The 19,341-nt window shown below is 31.4% G+C and overlaps 4 protein-coding genes across 9 annotated transcripts; 3 read left to right on the top strand and 1 right to left on the bottom strand.

Moving 5' to 3' along the window:
* The first annotated feature begins 362 nt into the window (after positions 1 to 362).
* Positions 363 to 5,712, top strand: LOC126834645 (extended synaptotagmin-3). 2 transcript variants are annotated; one of them, XM_050566728.1, is made up of 18 exons: positions 363 to 818; positions 879 to 1,279; positions 1,344 to 1,484; positions 1,568 to 1,641; positions 1,709 to 1,775; positions 2,129 to 2,274; positions 2,328 to 2,448; positions 2,515 to 2,685; positions 2,763 to 2,848; positions 2,918 to 2,966; positions 3,116 to 3,205; positions 3,264 to 3,350; positions 3,421 to 3,579; positions 3,660 to 3,824; positions 4,340 to 4,641; positions 4,712 to 4,813; positions 4,873 to 4,972; positions 5,053 to 5,712. In XM_050566728.1, the coding sequence occupies exons 1-18, from the start codon at positions 797 to 799 to the stop codon at positions 5,284 to 5,286; spliced, it is 2,517 nt and encodes an 838-aa protein (XP_050422685.1). In that variant the 5' UTR covers positions 363 to 796; the 3' UTR covers positions 5,287 to 5,712. The 2 variants fall into 2 exon arrangements, with proteins under 2 accessions (XP_050422685.1, XP_050422686.1); XM_050566729.1 differs by having other exon boundaries at positions 364 to 687; positions 794 to 1,279.
* Positions 5,713 to 6,568: 856 nt separating this feature from the next.
* LOC126834212 (40S ribosomal protein S9) lies at positions 6,569 to 9,618 on the bottom strand. Of its 3 annotated transcripts, XR_007685050.1 has the most exons (6): positions 9,478 to 9,618; positions 8,624 to 8,865; positions 8,288 to 8,406; positions 8,007 to 8,074; positions 6,968 to 7,142; positions 6,724 to 6,846 (listed from the first exon to the last, which is right to left on the bottom strand). XR_007685050.1 is itself a non-coding variant. In XM_050565979.1 (5 exons), exons 2-5 carry the CDS (start codon positions 8,844 to 8,846, stop codon positions 6,663 to 6,665), a joined length of 594 nt encoding a protein of 197 aa, XP_050421936.1. In that variant the 5' UTR covers positions 8,847 to 8,865; positions 9,478 to 9,618; the 3' UTR covers positions 6,569 to 6,662. The 3 variants fall into 3 exon arrangements, 2 of the variants coding, with proteins under 2 accessions (XP_050421936.1, XP_050421937.1); XM_050565979.1 differs by lacking the exon at positions 6,968 to 7,142 and having other exon boundaries at positions 6,569 to 6,846; XM_050565980.1 differs by lacking the exons at positions 6,968 to 7,142; positions 9,478 to 9,618 and adding an exon at positions 9,176 to 9,186 and having other exon boundaries at positions 6,569 to 6,846.
* Positions 9,619 to 9,738: 120 nt separating this feature from the next.
* On the top strand, positions 9,739 to 14,016 carry LOC126834211 (sorting nexin-2). Of its 2 annotated transcripts, none has more exons than XM_050565978.1 (10): positions 9,739 to 9,996; positions 10,099 to 10,221; positions 11,367 to 11,769; positions 11,856 to 12,014; positions 12,329 to 12,450; positions 12,543 to 12,737; positions 12,902 to 12,994; positions 13,146 to 13,289; positions 13,360 to 13,512; positions 13,650 to 14,016. In XM_050565978.1, exons 1-10 carry the CDS (start codon positions 9,910 to 9,912, stop codon positions 13,698 to 13,700), a joined length of 1,530 nt encoding a protein of 509 aa, XP_050421935.1. In that variant the 5' UTR covers positions 9,739 to 9,909; the 3' UTR covers positions 13,701 to 14,016. The 2 variants fall into 2 exon arrangements, with proteins under 2 accessions (XP_050421935.1, XP_050421934.1); XM_050565977.1 differs by having other exon boundaries at positions 12,543 to 12,749; positions 13,650 to 14,013.
* Positions 14,017 to 16,669: 2,653 nt separating this feature from the next.
* Positions 16,670 to 18,051, top strand: LOC126834419 (52 kDa repressor of the inhibitor of the protein kinase-like). 2 transcript variants are annotated; one of them, XM_050566326.1, is made up of 5 exons: positions 16,670 to 16,934; positions 17,250 to 17,396; positions 17,470 to 17,555; positions 17,638 to 17,718; positions 17,778 to 18,051. In XM_050566326.1, exons 1-5 carry the CDS (start codon positions 16,837 to 16,839, stop codon positions 17,795 to 17,797), a joined length of 432 nt encoding a protein of 143 aa, XP_050422283.1. In that variant the 5' UTR covers positions 16,670 to 16,836; the 3' UTR covers positions 17,798 to 18,051. The 2 variants fall into 2 exon arrangements, with proteins under 2 accessions (XP_050422283.1, XP_050422282.1); XM_050566325.1 differs by having other exon boundaries at positions 16,676 to 16,934; positions 17,470 to 17,561.
* The last annotated feature ends 1,290 nt before the right edge of the window (positions 18,052 to 19,341 follow it).

Genomic DNA, 19,341 nt, shown 5'->3' with positions numbered 1-19,341 from the left:
GTGGTTGTGTAAAAATGCTGCAGCATTTAATATGTTACATATTTGCAAGTAGTATAATATAGCATTTATGATGTATCTAAATGCTAATACCTACCTAGTGAATAGCACACAGTACATAGTAAATAGTATAGGTATACCTATTAGTATTCCTATTACCTACAGTCTACACTATTTGATTAAATATGCAATAATAATAAATATACATAATATATTTAATCTATGCCTCACCTAGAAAAAAACTTAAGTGGCCTTTTGTTAATCGTTATCAGTGAGTAAACCAGTTATCTAAAATATGTGATAACGGATAATGTCGTAACAACAATATTATATACGTAAAAGGCCAGTTTTTGTAAATAATAAATATTATTCAGTCGGTTGATACAAAAATAATTAATTTAAAAAAACATATTATATATATATATGTATAATTGACCGGCAATTGCTGCCGAATGCTATGCATTCGAGCAAAGTACAGTAAACTGTTTAATATGTAATATTCAAACGTTATTTGGCTCATGGCCATTAGCTGTTGTCAGACTGTGTATTTTTATATTATCGCACTAAATTGCTGATGCCGATGAATTTTGACACAACGCATGAGACTTGTTGAGAACCATCCGTCTAGTGTTTGTGATTGTGTATCGTGACCCACCACAACCACCACCACCAGCGCAGGCCGTTGTCTGTGTGAGTATATTCTTTCTTTTTAAAAACGGTGTTGTAAGATAAAATATTCAATGCCAATGATGTCATAGCCGGTTTATGCTGATATTATCGAAATAATTATTGACAGTGTATGAAGAGTCCGATACGAAGAGGTATTATACTATTGCCATAAACATATCATATCTATTAATATTTTTCTGACAACATTGAAGTGGAAACACTTGAAACAATGTCAGACACTCCCGAAGTAATGCCGTCGACGCCGAAAGCCAAGCCGGTAGAACTGCCGAAATTAGATGAAGACAGTCAAGAATTACAAAAACCCAGTATGTTGAGCACTATATCGAACGCGGCCATCACTTTCGCTAGTACGGCCATAGTGTATGCGTTAGGTTATTGGCGTATAGCCGCAGTCAGTACGTGGGTATTAATACCAATAATGACCTGCGTGTCTATGGCACGTGACCGTTGGCGTGAAGCCGGCCGAGAAAGAAGAAGACGTGCACAAATAGTGGCATCGGCAAATGAAAAAACATTGATTACAGCGAGTGTGGCCGAATTACCGTCATGGGTGTTTTTCCCGGATATGCATCGAGCTGAATGGGTGAATCAGGTAAGACTATGCAAACGGTTTATACAGATAAATTTAATTAACAATATAAATTTGTCCAATTTAGATCATCAGACAAATGTGGCCGTTAGTCAGTGCGTTTGCTCAAAACGCTATCAAACAAACTGTCGAGCCGATGGTCGTGGAAAGTTTGCGCGAATATAAAATCAATAACTTTGCTTTTGACAAATTACGTCTTGGATCCATAGTGAGTATATTGACTTTGTATTTGATATTATAATGTGTATGTTATATTTATTTATTTTATTTTTTATGTTATCATACGAATAGCCGCCAAAACTCGGTGGTATAAAAGTTTACGAAGGGGTATCTCGTGACCAAATTATGATGGACGTTGATCTTATGTAAGTGTTGAAAATGTATTTTCTGTGAAATTATAATTATTTTAGTTCATCATAAATATTATTATAGATTTGCTAGTGATTGTGACATATCATTTTATGTGAGTGGAGTTCCGTGTGGGATTAAAGACTTCCAGGTAACTGTGTGAACCTTTTTGTTTATTATTTCCAATTTTAATAATTACCTTGTTTACGCGTAGTCGTCACATTGACTTAATGCGTAACAGAATTTTAGTTTATTTGCAATTTTTAATTTCAAAGTTTGATTTATTAAATTAAGCAATAGTGATGCGTCATATGAGACGTTGTCTATTTTCTTTTAAGTACAATATTATTGTAATCGACTTTTTAAGAAGCGCACCCCTATCTACTGAAATTGAGAAGTAGTTGAATAAAAAAGCCAATTTGCATCAAGTTAATGCGCATTTACAACAACATTTTGACAACTTGTAAACGAGTAACTTTATCTAATCGGAATTTATTCACGCAGATGCGAGGTATAATGAGAGTAATAATGAAACCGCTGATCGCTACTTCACCGTTAATCGGAGGAATGCAAGTATTTTTCCTTAACCAACCCAACATCGATTACGATTTAGTTGGAATAGCCGATGTGTTGGATATGCCTGGTCTAAAGTAATATTTATTTCTCAAGAGTTGTATAGTTAATAATTTTATATTTTTTCTAGTGATGTGTTACGTAAAGTCATCACCCAACAAGTATCTGCCTTAATGGTGTTGCCGAATAAGATACCGATAGTGCTAAGCAATGATATAGCACCACAGCTAGTAAAATTACCCGAACCAGAGGTTGATAGCCAATAACCAAAATCGATTACTCAACTTGAATGACAATCTTTTTTTTATTATTTTCAGGGTGTATTACGTGTTCATATCGTTCAAGCTAAGAACCTAGTCGCCAAAGATATGAGCTTGATAGGAAAAGGTAAATCTGACCCGTACGTTGTTATTACTTTGGGCGCGCAACAATATCGTACTCGGACCGTGAAGAACGAATTGAATCCTAAATGGGACTATTGGTGCGAGGTAAGCTAATTTTTTGTACATTTTTATTTCACAGTAAAAATATAACATTATTTACACTGTAATATGTATGTTTTTAGTTTGTGTCGTTCTCTCCTCGAGGACAACTGCTTAAGCTCAAGCTTTTTGACGAAGACGAAGTGATGAAACATTCAAACTTGGGAAAGTAATAAAAAACATTAAATATATTTATCCGTATTACTACAATTCAATAACTACAATTTAATTTGTTTAGAGCATCATTACAAGTGTGCAGTGCCGCTATACATGGTGAAGTTGATAAGGTAGAAAAATTTAATATTTTTAATTTTGCAAACTAAGAACTATATACAAATAACTATTGTAGTTTTTAGTACTTTCAAGTATTTCAGCTTCATAAATGAATTGTTCAATAACAGTACTACAATTTTTGGTTTTTTTTTTTTTTGCTTAGTGGATTAATTTGGAAGACACCAAACACGGAATGGTACACGTGCGTTTGCAATGGCTAGAACTGACTTCTGACAAAAATGCATTGAAGAAGGTAATTTAGGTTGTGCTATAATATCTTTGCCATGTTTCTAATAGATGAATTTTTATAGGCACTGAGCGAAACGCAAGAGCTACGAATAACGAACATGAGTACGGCTGTAGTAATGTTGTACATCGATTCGGCCACAAACTTGCCCGTGAGTGTTCTTGATTTTGTTTATAACTAAATGACGGCATGTCTATTGTTTTGTATTAAAACGGTTATAGAACACACGGGCACAGAGCAAGCCCGATCCGTTAGTGAGGATTACTGTCGGCCAAGACACTCAATCCACCGTAGCAAAGTTGCGTACAGAGCGGCCTGTGTACGAACAAGGTTTTACGTTTTTGGTGAGCAATCCAGAAACGGACACAATCGATTTTAAGGTAATTTTTTTAGCTACATTTTATTTGTTTGATGCCGCGTAAATAATATATGGGGTTGTTTTCTATTTTATTTTATTTAGATAATTGACCAAAAGACTGGAGTTCAAATAGGAATTTATGAATACAAAATGATGAGACTACTAATGGCTGACAATATGGAACAGGAGATACAACCTTTCGATTTAATAACCGATAGTAAACATAAGCACCACGACTGTAAACTCGTGTTTTGTGCTCAACTCAAAGTATGTACCATGCATACAAATTAAATGTGGGTTCGGATGAAGTTCTGTTTTCAATAATTATAAATTACTTTTTTATAATATATTCAAACTGAAAAACTAAAAAAATATATAAACATTTAACATTTTTGATATAGATAACAAGGATAAAGAAATGCTGGAAAAAAAGTTAAATTTTGGTATACAAAAACAGTATTTTTTTAATTATAAAAATTGAATGACTCTGTTCAACAAAACTTAACAGTGTTTGCAACAAAAACCAAAATAGAATTTTAATCTGGTCTTGGACTTTTTCCAGCATGTCTGTTTTTGAAATCCCCTCCAAAATTGTATAAATGCTTTCTTATGCATTAATTTTTTTTTTTTCAATGTATTAGTAATTACTGGTACTTTAATTACATAATTTTGAATGTATATTAATTAATCATTTTTCACATCTGACTGTTCTTTATACGGACCCCTGATTTTATACATAGTTAGGAACTGTATTTATTTTTAATAACATCATTCATTCGTAGTTCCTTAATAAAATGCCTCCCGTCAAATTTGATGATGGCGATGAAGAAGGCATAACTAAGCCATTGTTAAGCAAACAGGTGTCATCACAGTCGTCCAGCTTCTCCGTGATAAGTAGTACTGGAAGTACTGAAAATTTATCGTCCACTGTTAACCCTGCAGTTGTATCTTCGAACGGCACATTAAACAGAACTTCATCGACCATAAAACGAGGAGATTCGGTTAAATCTCGTATTTCCGCCGGTGAAGGAGATCTAGAACCGTTAATCGAGCAAGTCGATTCTCCAGTCGTAATGTCTGAGCTGTACGAGTTTTTTTTTACATTGTAATATAATGAGTATTGATTCTATATGTACATATTTATTTTTTTTCAGATACGGTCTCCCGCCCAGCTCTGGACCTTTGGGTAGTATCCAGCTAAGTTTTGCTTATAGTGCCACTAGACAACGTCTCAATGTAACAGTTCACAAAATCATGTAAAAAATTCCTTCAGGGAGTATGTGTTCCTAAATTAACTTATTTTTATTTTTTATAGAAATCTACCAGTTAAAGAACCATCAGATATTCCCGATCCTTACGTCAAACTTTACATATTGCCGAAAAAAGACAACGCCAATACCAAACGCAAAACCGAGGTAAGAAAATTTGCAAAAGTATTGTGCGTTGTATTATTAATAATTTTTTATAAATTAAAATTGATTATTATTGACGACAGGCGCTCAAAGATCAGTGCAATCCTGTTTTCGACGAAACATTTGAATACCTGATGGGAGTGGCCGATATAAACAGTAGGCAATTGGAGGTTACCGTTTTGACTAAAAAGACTTGGCATAGTCCGGTGTTGGGTCAAATCGTGTTGAACTTGAGCGATTACGTCAACAAAAACACGACTAATTTCACGGGCTGGTTTGATTTACAAGCTGCAATCAAAGAGAACGCTGCTGCTTAAAGTTTTAAAAATAAAACTCTATTTTTATAATAACTTAACGCCGTTTGTTTTATGATAATCTCAGCTTTGTATTAATATTTGTTTTATAATAAGAATCACTATTGCTAAGTCGCATTTGTTGCTATTTTTTTTTTAATAACACATTGTTTATCTATGTTAATATTATTGTTCCTTTGTGGTAAACAAATTTTAACTCATTTTTGCCATCGCAAATATTATTTATTTTTGTGAAACGATTCCGTCAGACCAATGTGATAATGCGGCATAATGAAGTCTTTAATTTTTCTTTACAATAATTGTTGTTGCTTTTTAGTAATTTTAATAATGTTTTGATAACTAGTTTACAATTATTATTTATATTGCATATTTTATAATATAGTGTTTATTTTATTGTTACATAATATACTTGAATAAACCTTTTTAGTCCACCAAGTTTACATTCTTTTATCTTATTTATTGTGCAGAATATATAATAATAACTTAAGACATAACAAAATACGATTTTTTCTTCTATCTTGCTTTCCACTGTTACGCTCTTCGCAATGATTTAACATTCTGGTATGTCTTTCTCAACACGCCAAAACTGACTAAACCTTTGGTATTAGGATTTAAAGTTAAGTACTTAATAATATATTTTGAAGTCATTTGCATTATAATTAATATTAAAAACTTTAGGCATAGTTTTAAATCTATTAGATTTGTCAAAAATAGAATTTGGACCATTTTGTTTCATGTTATAAAATATTTTTATTACGTTTGGTAGTTATCATTAAAAAGTATCAAAATATTAAGTTAATGAATAACGTAATCTAAAATTAAATTTGTTAATAAACAGTTGTTTATATACTAATTTAGTTTTTTAAGTACTTTTTCAAATCACTCAAGTACTCACAAAAAGCATTATTTTTATTTAATTAATATCTCAAATACTCTATTTCTCAATACTATTCTCAAAATCTATATTCGTGAATATTTTTAAGTAGTTTCAAATATATTAATTAAGTTTGTTCTGCTATTCCTAACCATACCTACCTAACCTCTAATTGAATTACTTTTATACTATTGTGTATAATTTAAATTTATTGTGAGCACATTAATTAGAGCATTCTCACATCTTATTTCCTAAGAATAGCCAGTTCAGCTTTGTATATTAGACATTCCTCATATTAAATTTAACAAGAGAAAGATTTGTCCTTAAATAACAGAAATTCTCGCTAAATTTGTAGCATTTCATGGCCAAACTATTGTTATGTGGATTTTAATAATACTAAGCGAACAAAAATTAAAACTAAAAATAAGTCAATATGTATTTAATATTTTTTTATAAAAAAAAAACACATAATACACGGGTCGGTAAAGAAAATTCAACATATAGTTTAATCTTCTTCTTCTTCGCCAGCATTTCCATCGTCTTTGGCGTTCTTGGCCTTCCTCAAGTTCTTCCTCTTTACACGTCCAGGACGGCCACCACCGAATGGAGACTTGAGTGAGAAGTCAATGTGTTTCTGTGAGTCCAAACGGACAATGAATGAAGGCACGTTCACGACTTGTTTACGGACACTATGAAATCAAGAAAACTAATTAGGATGAGTAAAACAACAAGTTATTACAGCCAAAAAGTTTATTGTCTGCATATTATAAAACAAACAGCAGAGAAACGGGTTTCTTTAAAATAACTCACTGAATTCTTTTCGGTCATAAGAATGAATATGATTTATGTTGGGGACCAATAACAGAATTCACAACATTTATTATGTTGTAACAGACGTTAAAATGACATTTTTACAAATGATCATTTTAAGTGGCCTGTAATATTTAATTTAACTGAACCGACATTGAATACAATTGTTTTTCATCTAATTAAGAAAATATATATTTCTATTATACACATTTGCTATTATAATGCAATAAGAAAACTACAATACACCTATACAAAATAATTAAGGTACAATTTTTTTTAAACTATCTTTTGAAAATAATCTTTTCATTTTTATTTGGATCATTGTCATAAATAGAGTAAACAAAATATCATGTATTTTAATCTTTGAAGAAATGATGTAGCATTGTCATGAAAAAGGTCAGAAAATTGTTTATCAGATCTTGGATTAACACAATGCATTGATTTCGCCTTATTGTGATTAGGAATAGTTAAAACTGTATTTTTTTAACATCCTTGCCCAAAATCAATAGGCTTACTGTCGTTTAATCCAAAAAATATTTTACTTAAACCGTAACTGATAGTGATAAGTAGTCTTTTATAGATTTACATTAATAAGCGGTGTGCGAGACAGCACAGTACCAGTTACAGGTTAAGATTATCTAAGAAACTGTCCAATAACTTTTGGTGTTGCATTGTCATGAAAAAGGTCAGAAAATAGTTTATCAGATCTTGGATTAACACAATGCAATGATTTTGCCTGATTGTGATTAGGATTAGTTAAATTCATATTTTACTTAAACATCCTTGCCCAATATCAATAGGCGACTATTTCTTACGTAATATTTGTTTTTAACATAAATAATTTAAATGTAGCATTGTCATGAAAAAGGCCAGACAAACATATCAGACCTTGGATTAACACAATGCCATAATCTAGCCAGACTGTGATTAGGATTAACTTGGTCGAACCATAGCAGTTATCCTTGCCCAAAACAATTGGCAAATATACATTTTCTTAACGACTCTTAAGTCCATAATAATAATAAAAAAAAGTACATACCGAATATGTCTTTGACGAATCAAAACTCGAGCGTGGTGAATAGACTTGGCTAAACCTAGCTTGAACACCTAAACACATAACATTGTACATTAAATAAATAAACTGATACAGACAAAAAATAAATGTTCATGATAATGGTCCAATAACTCTCAGAAAGTTTACTATCAACAAATAAATTTCAGAAGAGGTGTCAGAAAATAATTAAAAGATTCATCATCGAAGATATTGGATTTAGTCTAAAACTATCAAACTCTCTACCTATAATGTAAATAAATTTATACCTGTGTTTGCAATCTGCGTTCCAAGAAATCTTCAATTTTCAGACCCAAAACGTAATCAAGCTTCATACGACTTTCGTCCAACACTCCGATACGAACCAATCTACGTAATAGAGCGTTACCTAATGATACACGTGTAATGATCAGTTAAATTGTTAAAAAAACAAAAAATATATAATAATGATTTTATTTGACATTAACTACACTCAGCTAGTTATAAACGGCAACATGGTCGGAAATTCAGACGAGAGGTGTCAGAATACAAATTATTATCATCATAGTGTCGAAAACAAGTCAATATCATGTTTTTTTAAAGAAATTAAAAAAAATTGATCTAACCTTCGAAAAGACGTTTCTGGTCTTTCTCTTCAAGGGTCAAGAGTTCTCGAGCAGCCTTACGGATCTTGGCCAAAGTGTATTTCACTCTCCATACTTCACGTTTGTTTCGCAGACCATATTCACCAATTATTTTCAATTCTTGATCCAAACGAGCCTTCTCATACGGACGACGAGGCGTCACGTATGTCTTACTGTAGACAGACGGGATACGTCCGTTTACCATTGTGAGAGTTTACCTAAAACTAATAATCCAAATAATTATTATAGTTACCAGTAAAGTACACACTCAATTTTTAAAAATTATTATGTTGTAAACCATTCCATACAAGTAAAATAATCCGTAACGAAATTCGTTTTATAAAACGAAAACAATACACACTAACAATTTAAAATTCTACACCATACCTAATTTAAGATCCAACAACGGATAAGGCAACCGGCAAGTAATAAAATAATATTTAGTTTTTACAGCGTGGATTGTAAACATTAAATATTTAGATTTTAGCTTCAAAAGCACTCATCTCAGTTTATGAAATATCGACATGTGCCAACAAGAAATAATTTGATGATAATCAACTGTAGTGCGAAATCTACAAATTATATTAACATTAGTTTTTCGATATTATTATTCATTCTAGTAAATAACTAAACCGTTTATTGTAAACGCCAAGTTCTCCGAACAGCTAATGAAATCTAATACACGTCACCGATGAACTAATTTTCATCCGTTTCGATCGAACCGAGCATATAGGCTAAATAAGTGAAAATCCTACCATTCCGTCGTTAAGACTTGTGAAAATCAAATCTACTTAAAAACTAATAGTCAAATAAATTGAAATATACTTTATACTTACAAGAAATAATCAAGAAACGGGACGCGTTGTGAGTCCGCACGCATCCAACGACCAAAAGACGAATGCTCTATTCAAGAGAATGGACAAGGAAAGACACTATTTAGTATTATGTCGGCGGACGGAATTCTTAGGTTATGGCAACAAACGATTTTATTGTGGCGGGGGCAGACAGTGTGGCCAACGTTATTCGGGCTGGCCTTATCTCGGGACGTCCTCGCCGATTGTCGGTACCGATTACGGTCGTCGCCGTTATCAACAAATGACAACTGGAAAATATTCATCCGTCGCAGACGTGATACCCGAACGGGCCGAATCACGTAATAATCCATAACAAGTAGTTAGCGCCGTAATCGTTTTTGGAATAAATCAAATCGTTTTCCTGTAGGATCCTATTGCCGATAATACCGGTCACAGCCCACACGGTCCATCGCAATGGCTGATAAATTCCCACCGAAAATCACCGCGGATGATCCAAACGAAGAGGATGACGACGACGATATTTTTAGTTCGACAATCGATGTGAGTATGATATTATAATGTACAGCCTGCACATCAGCTATCCTTGAACGATTCGTGGGGCGTTTTTTTTTTCTCTAACACAAACGACTTTCTGTTGCACAGGATTTGAGCGCTTTACGAGTTGAAGATACATATTCGTCGCCGCCACTGGCCGACGTGACGTTGAATGAAACCCCTACAAAAGAGGTGGCAACAGAAGTTCCCCTAAATGATGATAACGACGAGGTAATTGTCAGGTCTACATGATTTATTTTTAAACATTGTCTCAGGTTGGCTCAATGAATATATATCATAATACGGCACGGTTGTACATAGGGTCATGTTTCAATTAATAAGTATTCCCCTTCTAAACAATAGTTAAGCCATAAAAACAATTATTAATTTTTTTTTCAACAGTATACAAGCAATAGCTGTTGGAATCTATATACACAGCCATTATTTTAATTGATAATTCAATTAACCAAATTGTTTTTTATTATTATCTAATTTAATCTATTGTACAAACATATTGAGGACATAAATATTGACATTTATAAGGATATTTAACATGTATTCATTACCTAATATTATTAAACATTTATTGTAAAATATTTCCTTTCAATGTCTGACTATTTTCAATATTGTATTTTTTTCTATTTAAACAAATCATTTTTATCTATTCACAAAGTGTGTTCCTATTTTTATGTTGATTAGATAGAGTGTGTTATCTTTTTATATTTGTTTGGATTTTGATATTCATACATTTACATCAGTAATTATTAACGACTTGTCAATATGGACGTAGAAAAGATATCTCTCAACATCGTAGGACAAGGACTATTTCAAGCAAACGATTATACTTTTTACCATTAATAAACAAACAAAAAGCTGTAATCAAATTTCAATTTTTCCGTTAAGAGTTTTTTAGAAATCTAAACAAGAGATATCAGTCCTATCAATTTAACGTATTATATTTATTTTATTATACCATAAATAACTAATACATTATTTTGAAGTTAATATAATATTTAGGTAGGTAATAGATGTCTTGTTAAATTCAAAAATCATTTTGCTATATAATTAAGCTCAAATAACTTTTTCAAGTTGAGATATCCGTATTAAAAAATGATTGTATGTTTTGACAATTTGATATAATTTAACATTGTATTTAAACACTATTTTTTTTAAATACTACATTTAAGTTAAGAAATTCTATAAATATTAGATTTCTGTAAAAGTTGTTTGTAAGTTGTTTGATAGATTGAAAGCCAATCATGAAAATATAATACTTAATGAGTTATGCACATAGCTTGCCTATATTGGTTGATACCAACATAAATATATTTGTCACAACAACATTATTATTAATGTCAAATAAATTTCTATTCAAGGTAAATCATCAAGAAACAATTATTACTAATGCCACTTCAAATGGATTTGAAGAAGAAATTAATTTAAAAGAAAACGATCCACCTATGATTGCTGTTAGCGAAAGTAACAATAAAGTAGAAGAGTTGCCATCAAAAGAATTTTTTGATGAAAAAAATAGCGAGAATATTAATGAAAATGGCTTTATAAAAATATCAATATCTGAAACAACAAAAGTCGGAGAAGGCATGAGTTCCTATGTAGCATACCGCGTTGTCACACATACAAACGTGGCCATGTTCAAAAACACTAATATGGCGGTGTTAAGACGATTTAGTGATTTTCTCGGATTACACAATAAACTGACTGAAAAATATTTAAGAAACGGACGCCTTATACCACCGGCTCCTCAAAAAAATGTGTTAAGTAAGTAATTTACCATTGTAAAGTTTTATGCATTTAGAAAATTATGCCGTCGTGAAATAAAAAAATAATGTATAAATAATGTCTAGGTACCACTAGAATTAAGATATCAGGCAATCAATCGGACCAAACAACGTCGACCGAGTTTATAGAGAAGCGACGTTTGTCTTTGGAAAGATTTTTAAAACGAATTGCCTTACATCCAGTTTTACGAAACGATAAAGCATTTTGTGATTTCTTAGAACAAGGTATATAATGTAATTTCTATTGCCTAAAATATACAGATGGAACATTTACCCCGAGGACTGGTATAGGTGGTTGTGCCAAAGGGATAAAGAGAAATAGATGGGTTTTTTTCACGCAAAAATAAAGAGAGACAGCTCCCAAAGGACGACCAATAGGAGGACTCATGTTTTGTTTTTTGGATGAATGATATTACAAAAGTCTTGTTGGTTACAACAGATCCTTGGGTGAAATTTAAACGTGTTATCATGTGTTCCGTCTGTATACATATCTGGATATTCATTTTTGCTTGTCGTTATGAATTAATTGCTGATTACAGACTGCGAGCTTCCCAAAGCCACTAACACGTCTGCTTTAAGCAGTGCGGGTGTAATGAGACTTTTCAACAAGGTTGGAGAGACTGTTAACAAGATCACTTATAAAATGGATGAAAACGAACCCGTAAGTTCAAACATTTATTTTCAGTCTAGAAATCTGATACTTTTCAATGTTGAATACTCGTTTTTAACTTTACTTCTGCATGTGTGTTTCAGTGGTTTGAAGAAAAAGAAGTTCAAATTGAAAACTTGGACTCACAACTTCGTAATTTACACGGTGCTGTGGAATCATTGGTGATAAATCGTAAAGAATTAGCACATGCTAGTGGATCATTTGCTAAATCCGCAGCAGTTTTGAGTAATTGCGAAGAACATACAGGACTCTCACGTGCTTTGTCACAACTAGCTGATGTATTTGAAAAAGTATAAATTAATTTATATGTCTTTTTCATAGGATACTAATTAAAAAATAATAAAAATCTAACATTAAACTATGTTGTCGATTACTTGAATGTTATTTTACCCATCATATAAAGTAATTCTCAACACAATTTTTGTTTTTTATTTATGTTCAGGTGGAGTCTGTGAGGACTGAACAAGCCAACACAGATTTTTCTATCTTCTGCGAGTTGCTAAAAGATTACATAGGTCTGATCGGTGCTGTAAAGGTATGTGATAATCATAAAAATATGGTCTTTAAATGATTTTTTTTTTTGATGTGTAATTAATTTAAAAAATCTAAATAACTAACAAACTAACAGAAAACGTACAAACTTATAACTATATAAAGTTATATGAAACTGACTGATAATATTCTAGGATGTCTTTCACGAAAGAGTGAAAGTTTACCAAAACATGCAACACGCTCAAATGATCTTGTCGAAGAAACGGGAACAAAAAACAAAACTTGAGCTCACAGGACGTTTAGATAAAGTCGGAACGGTCGCAAACGAAGTAACGGAGGTATGAAAAATATATGACTAAAAAATGTTTTTCGGAATTATTATAATAATTACTTGAATGATATTTTTAGTGGGAAGCTAAATTGTCGAGGTGCCAAGATGAATTTGACCAAATATCGAAAACTATAAAGATTGAATTTGAACAGTTTGAAATTAACCGTATTAAAGAGTTCAAAACAGTAATATCGTCTTACCTTGAAGAGATGATTAGTCACCAGACTCAGGTAAACAAGAAATATATTAGTTAATGCAAATATAAAAAAAAAATACATTGTTATATAATATCCAACAATACTTTCTAGGCTATGTGTCGAATACAATATATATATATATATATTAATTAATTAATTTTTTTTTCTAGATAATAAAACACTGGCAGGCTTTTATTCCTGAAGCAAAGGCCATAGCCTGACCCAATTTGAAAATTGATTGTGATTTGGGTTTGTCCAAGCGTGAACCCATTCATATTCTACAATTTACCGGAAACATTTTAGAAACTTATAAGGAGTCATAAATATATTTTTTTTAAAAGTCTTCATTTTATATTATTTATTTATAATTTCAAAATAAGTTTTCCATTAAAACTTTGAATTTCTTTCAGGGATATTTTTATATTATCGTATTAAATTATTATTTATTATTATTCTTTTATACTATTATTATTATTATATGATAATTTTTAAATTTTTCATTTGAAATACTTTAGTTTATTCCTTTAATTTCCAATTTACACATTTTTTAAACCATTATTGTATTAGTTATTTTCTCGTTATTATTGTAACATTTTACGATCATGTTCATATTATTTATATAGGAAAAATAAGTTGATGTTACTTACGAATATTTATTATGTTAACATTATATTATATTATTATGTATAAATAAAATGATTTATCTATTAATATTTAATTGTATTTTTTAAAGAGATTGATTAGGTAGACATCTTATAAAAACATTTAAATAATAGTCATTCATCGTTTTGGTTACAAATAATTGGTATTTAAGGAAAAAACATATATTATGAGTAAAAAAAATTGTTGAAATGTTAAATTTTACACGCTTATAACTTTCGTAATTAAGTGAGCTAAAAAGATACGTTAGGTTTTTTTTAAAAGGAGGAGTTTAAGTTATAAAATGCACTCATTTGCGTTGAGATCTCCCCTCTAAATAAAATTCTAGTCCTGTACCTGTCTATAGCCCTACGTAAAAGACTTATAATTACTAATTTCAGTCTTCAGATACACTTAGTAGATAAGTATCAAAAATAAAAATTGCTTAAGAATGTTTTGAAAAAAAACAATATAGCTAGAACTGTTGGGATTTTACTGATTACTTATTTTAGTATTATTTGGGAACAACTCGTTTCCGTACAATAATTTTTTATTGCATTAGTTCAAGACTTCTAAACAATAATTTATAACTCACACGGCATTTATCAGTTTTTTTAAGCATCCCATCCCAACCTTTATAGTTGGTTAATTTTCAGTATCAATGTCCTCAAACAATACTTTGTTACAAAAATAATGTATCGAGTATCGGCTGATGACTGATGAGTTACAAGATCATTAGTACAATTTATTGCGGATAATATTTGTACTTCTTGGTTATTGATTGGTATGTGAGAGGATAACATTGAATTTGGCGGCCAATACTCGTTGTGGAGCGTCTGGTTAGGCGCCAGAATATTTTGGCGCCGGTTGCCGCGGCGCCTGTGGGACGCTTCGTGTGACTGTGACGCCAAACCGTACAATATTACCGTAATGATTTATACTCAGGCACAGTTCTTCGACTTCTCTTACGGAGCTAGCTGAATCTAAAAAGAAGCGGCAACGGAATTTAAATAAATCGCAAAAGACGATATTTTTTAGGCGCTTTATTAAGTCTATAGGAAATATATATCTATACTGTACACAATATAAATATATATATATATATATACCGTCGAGTTAATTTTTTTTGATAAGTAGAGCCAAAAAACTTAATAACTTTTATTTTGACAGGTCCATTATTTGACTCATAAGTACCATTTGAACTTGTTCTATGCGTTTTTTTTTCATAAATAAAAATGTATAGTCAAATTTGGTCTTTTGTGATCGTAGACATTTCACGTTCACATTTTATAAATGTTTGGGTACCTACTCTATATTGGTCTGAATGACGTATTTGTGTGGTCTTTACCACATAGTCCTCGAAATGGTTGACCATAAAAACAACAAAGAAAAGGTTATACCGAAATTAACCTTTTACCCGATTTCCTAAGGTTATCGGGTTTTATCTTGAGCATAAAACCAACATTCTGGACCAACCCACATTTTTCAATTTTGTATACTATACAATATTTTGTCTTATATACTTTGTAAATCGTAAATGGGTATTTCAATATTTTACAGGATAGGTAGGTAAAATATTACATTGGGTATTTAATTTTTAATTTGTTTAAAACGGATAACCGACAGTTTTCCAATGACAGTAGAAATATTTGATAGAAACTTGGTGGAAACCGTAATTAGAGGTAGTTAAAAAAAAGTTGATTTGCTAATACTTAAAACGAAATTTAAAGAGAAAATTGTCTATATATAGGTCTCAGAAGTCATACCCTCCAATTTGAAAAAAACTGTACCGCTTAACTGACAAGTATATATCTGCTCACATTTCTGTTCTATTATAATAAGCATGTGCAATTTTAAATACATTGCACTAATTTTACCAACTACTCTATAACTATTATTAATAAATAGAAAAAATATCACTCAAATATTTTCTGGGGGGGGGGGGGTTGGTTGTGAGGTTTAGGGCTTGAAGAAATTTTGGGTAAACCTTGCCCTCCTATTTTTATTTTCTGTGATTTTTTAGTATTCTAGGCGTCAGTGCCCAGCGGTACCTATTAATAAACGTGGGTATAACCTGGTAACTGGATAACGTTAGGTATCCTTAAACACACACTTATACGAGCGCCTTTGCAAATATTCAAAAAATAATACGAGAACTCACGAGCAAAATAATACTATTATGTTATTGTTTTAACATTTTAAAACAGATATTTTTTTTTAGTCACTTCCGACTCGTGATTTTCAAAATAAACATATACATAGTAACGTTACAATTTTCGAGGGACCGCCTAATTGAAGGGGCTCTTTTAGGGCTTGAAAATAACAAACATCTCGTGTTTACTTTGCACCTGCCCCAGGATTGTTTACATTACACGCACACGGAATATTCACAGGACACAGACCTATTATACAGCTGTATTGTTGTGTATTCAGCAACAGGCCACAGGGTCGCCGCCGAATTGAGATTGGTCGCACCGTAATGGCCGCCCAAACAAAAACCATTAACGATACGGGCGAGCGCATTGCAATGTCGACGGTATACACTGAAAAAAGGCCGTAGATGATGCCGCCAATACAATCGTTATCACAAAACTCGTTATCAGTGCATAACAACGTTTTAATTTTAAAAAAAAATTATTCAATTTCGGATTTTATTGCCCATTGTTCTACTTAAGTCCCGTGACGTCTGCGAGCCGCAAAAAGTGCACCGAGTGTACAATGCCGTCTCACATGAATTGTTGTTTCAACAAGTGTACAAATTCCAGCAGGAGTACGCAAAACCTGTCGTTTCACAAGTTCCCCACTAACGAGAGCCTGTGAGTATATTTCTTTTGCGTGCTCGTGGCCTTTGCGTATGCGTGCACTGAATTCATCAAAGCTATTACAAATTTATCGTTTTTTTTTTGGCGTTTGCCCACTTTTGAAGTTTTTGCACATCGTAAAACCAAATACGCTATCAGTCGGTGAAAAGTGTCTACGTTATTTGATCGCTGTAGTGGCGTAGGCAAATCGTTTAGCGTAATCGACTTTACGGTGTGCGAAAAGTTACCCTCATTAAACCCGTATTAACGTTCATCATTTATCTTTTTACATTATTGACGTTCGATAATAATGATCGTCATCTGTAACAGGTGCAAACAATGGGTGGAGTTATGTCAGAACGATAAAGTGATACAGAAATTCAAAAACCACGGTTCTAGCCAAGTGTCAAAAAGTTTCAGAATATGTTCGGAGCATTTCAAACGAGAAGATTACGTTCTGTGGACGACAAAAAAGAAGTAGTTATAACAATTTTGTTATTTACCTACATACTATATAACTAACTATTTTTCTAATACGTAATGTCATTAGAGTATTGCACAAAGGATCCATTCCAACGTGTCCGGTGATAAGCCCTAAAACAACGCACGCCACAATCGCCACCTGGAATGAAATGAGTATGCGTACGTTTTATTTTTAAATATAATGCGCACCTATCGTCTTTTTTTCACTATGTTAATATTTTTTTTTTATTTATAGTCACTGAAGAAGACGAAGCCATTGCTAATAATACAGGTTGGAGCCCACGCGCTACTCAAAATTTTGATTTAACTGGCCAAGGTAGGATCGAATAACAACTTGTAATATCGCTATGTATTAACGCCGTACATACTTTTTAGTACCTGAACAGGGTAAATAAACGGCTGGTCATACCCAGGGTGGAGTCCTAGAAAAACTCCAAATTCTCAACTAAGCAGTCCAGATATAAATAGATTATTTGTGAAATATAATGACTTTTATGACTTACAACACAGATTTGACAGCATTTTGAATTTGATTAAACATTTTGGAATAATCATACATCTATGCTCTTTAAAGCGATAAAACTACTTTGAATTATTTGTACAACACCTTTGAATGATTTCAACAAAATATATATTTTCTCAGTTCAATTTTTTTTTTTTTAGTGTTATTAGGAAACCAATATGTAGGATCTAATTATATTTTTCTGTTATTTGTAAGTATAATAATTACAAATAATAATATACATATATGTATAAATATATACATAAATTTTTTTATTTATTTAATATTACTATTATTATTATATTTTACATCAAAATATAACAAACAAACAAATTTTTAATTACTTTCTGTTTTGTTGTTATTTACTAATGAACTGCTTCAGCTAGAGTAGACTATTTTGTTTTATTAAAAATGCAAACATAATGTTTGCGTTTATTAATAGCGCTTTTAGTTCTAATTTGTAAATAAATTTATATTTCTTATATTTAAAGGTGAAAATGGTCATTTCAATAATGTATAAGAGTATTTTAACACGTAGGTATAAGTAAAAGTCTATTTGGTTTAATTTAAAATATGTAATAATAAAAATTTGAATATGCTTAAGCTTTTATTATAATATATTGTTTTAGTTTAACGTTAATATTGTATTTAATATTCTTTGTCAAGGTGACATTCATACTTAACGTACACATTTTTAATGATTTCATTCTGAAGTGTTTTTAACTTCAAAATTTCCATTTTAAACTTATCTTTGGTGCATCAAAGAGGCCGATAAATATTTTAAAATAAATTAATTTTTAAGCTTCTAAATAAATGTTGACCCATAGGAAATTTGAATTTAAATATTCAGATTTCTGTTTTCTCGAAAATAGGAGTTTATTATGAATAACGTCCTCATAATAAATATTATTCTGTACATTTTTTTTTTTTTTTAACTATAACAAAATGTTCATGAAGTTGTGGATACAACACTATTACTGGTAACTTTTTGAAATTTTAATAAATAAATAAAATGTTATGGTTGTACTTTAACATACAATTTTATTTGTTATGTTCAGTAAACGTAAAAACTAGTTTTACACAAAGACTTGTTCATATTATATAATATTTATCGTTGAATAAATCGCCTCATGTATTTATAAATATATATATGGATGTGTATATATGTTCATTATAAACTTCCAAACAGCTGCACTTATTTTGATCAAAGTTGGCACAATATTATTTGGATCCTGGAAAGAAACCCCTATCACCTTTAGGTGACAACAAGTAAAAATAATCGAAAACGCCAATATTAGTTTCAAATACAGATCTTTGTCTAGGGTAATCTCTGAAACTACTGGTTAGATTTCTAGGTAGATGGAATGGAGTCTGGAGGTAGGATAAGAATGAAGATGGGGAGCGGATGGGATACTATTTTTACTGTTAACCGAGCGA

The sequence above is a fragment of the Adelges cooleyi genome, unplaced genomic scaffold (genome assembly GCF_023614345.1).
Source record: "Adelges cooleyi isolate 19-005CV unplaced genomic scaffold, UGA_ACOO_1.1 ACOO_flye_CR_arks_rails_tigmint_CR_PRNA_21, whole genome shotgun sequence".
NCBI classification, from domain to species: Eukaryota; Metazoa; Arthropoda; class Insecta; order Hemiptera; family Adelgidae; genus Adelges; species Adelges cooleyi.
This window is presented reverse-complemented; position numbering and strand designations above follow the sequence as displayed.

Coding starts and splice junctions, on each gene's coding strand:
- LOC126834212 (XM_050565979.1), bottom strand. CDS start 8,846: ATGGTAAACGGACGTATCCCGTCTGTCTACAGTAAGACATACGTGACG. Junction 8,407..8,623: donor CCAGAAACGTCTTTTCGAAG/GTTAGATCAATT, acceptor GTGTATCATTAG/GTAACGCTCTATTACGTAGA. Junction 8,075..8,287: donor AACGCAGATTGCAAACACAG/GTATAAATTTAT, acceptor TTATGTGTTTAG/GTGTTCAAGCTAGGTTTAGC.
- LOC126834419 (XM_050566325.1), top strand. CDS start 16,837: ATGCCGTCTCACATGAATTGTTGTTTCAACAAGTGTACAAATTCCAGC. Junction 17,562..17,637: donor CTGGAATGAAATGAGTATGC/GTACGTTTTATT, acceptor TTTTATTTATAG/TCACTGAAGAAGACGAAGCC. Junction 17,719..17,777: donor TTTTGATTTAACTGGCCAAG/GTAGGATCGAAT, acceptor CATACTTTTTAG/TACCTGAACAGGGTAAATAA.
- LOC126834211 (XM_050565977.1), top strand. CDS start 9,910: ATGGCTGATAAATTCCCACCGAAAATCACCGCGGATGATCCAAACGAA. Junction 10,222..11,366: donor TAAATGATGATAACGACGAG/GTAATTGTCAGG, acceptor TTTCTATTCAAG/GTAAATCATCAAGAAACAAT. Junction 12,995..13,145: donor GTCTGATCGGTGCTGTAAAG/GTATGTGATAAT, acceptor ATAATATTCTAG/GATGTCTTTCACGAAAGAGT.
- LOC126834645 (XM_050566728.1), top strand. CDS start 797: ATGAAGAGTCCGATACGAAGAG. Junction 1,776..2,128: donor GTGGGATTAAAGACTTCCAG/GTAACTGTGTGA, acceptor TTATTCACGCAG/ATGCGAGGTATAATGAGAGT. Junction 3,206..3,263: donor ACAAAAATGCATTGAAGAAG/GTAATTTAGGTT, acceptor GAATTTTTATAG/GCACTGAGCGAAACGCAAGA.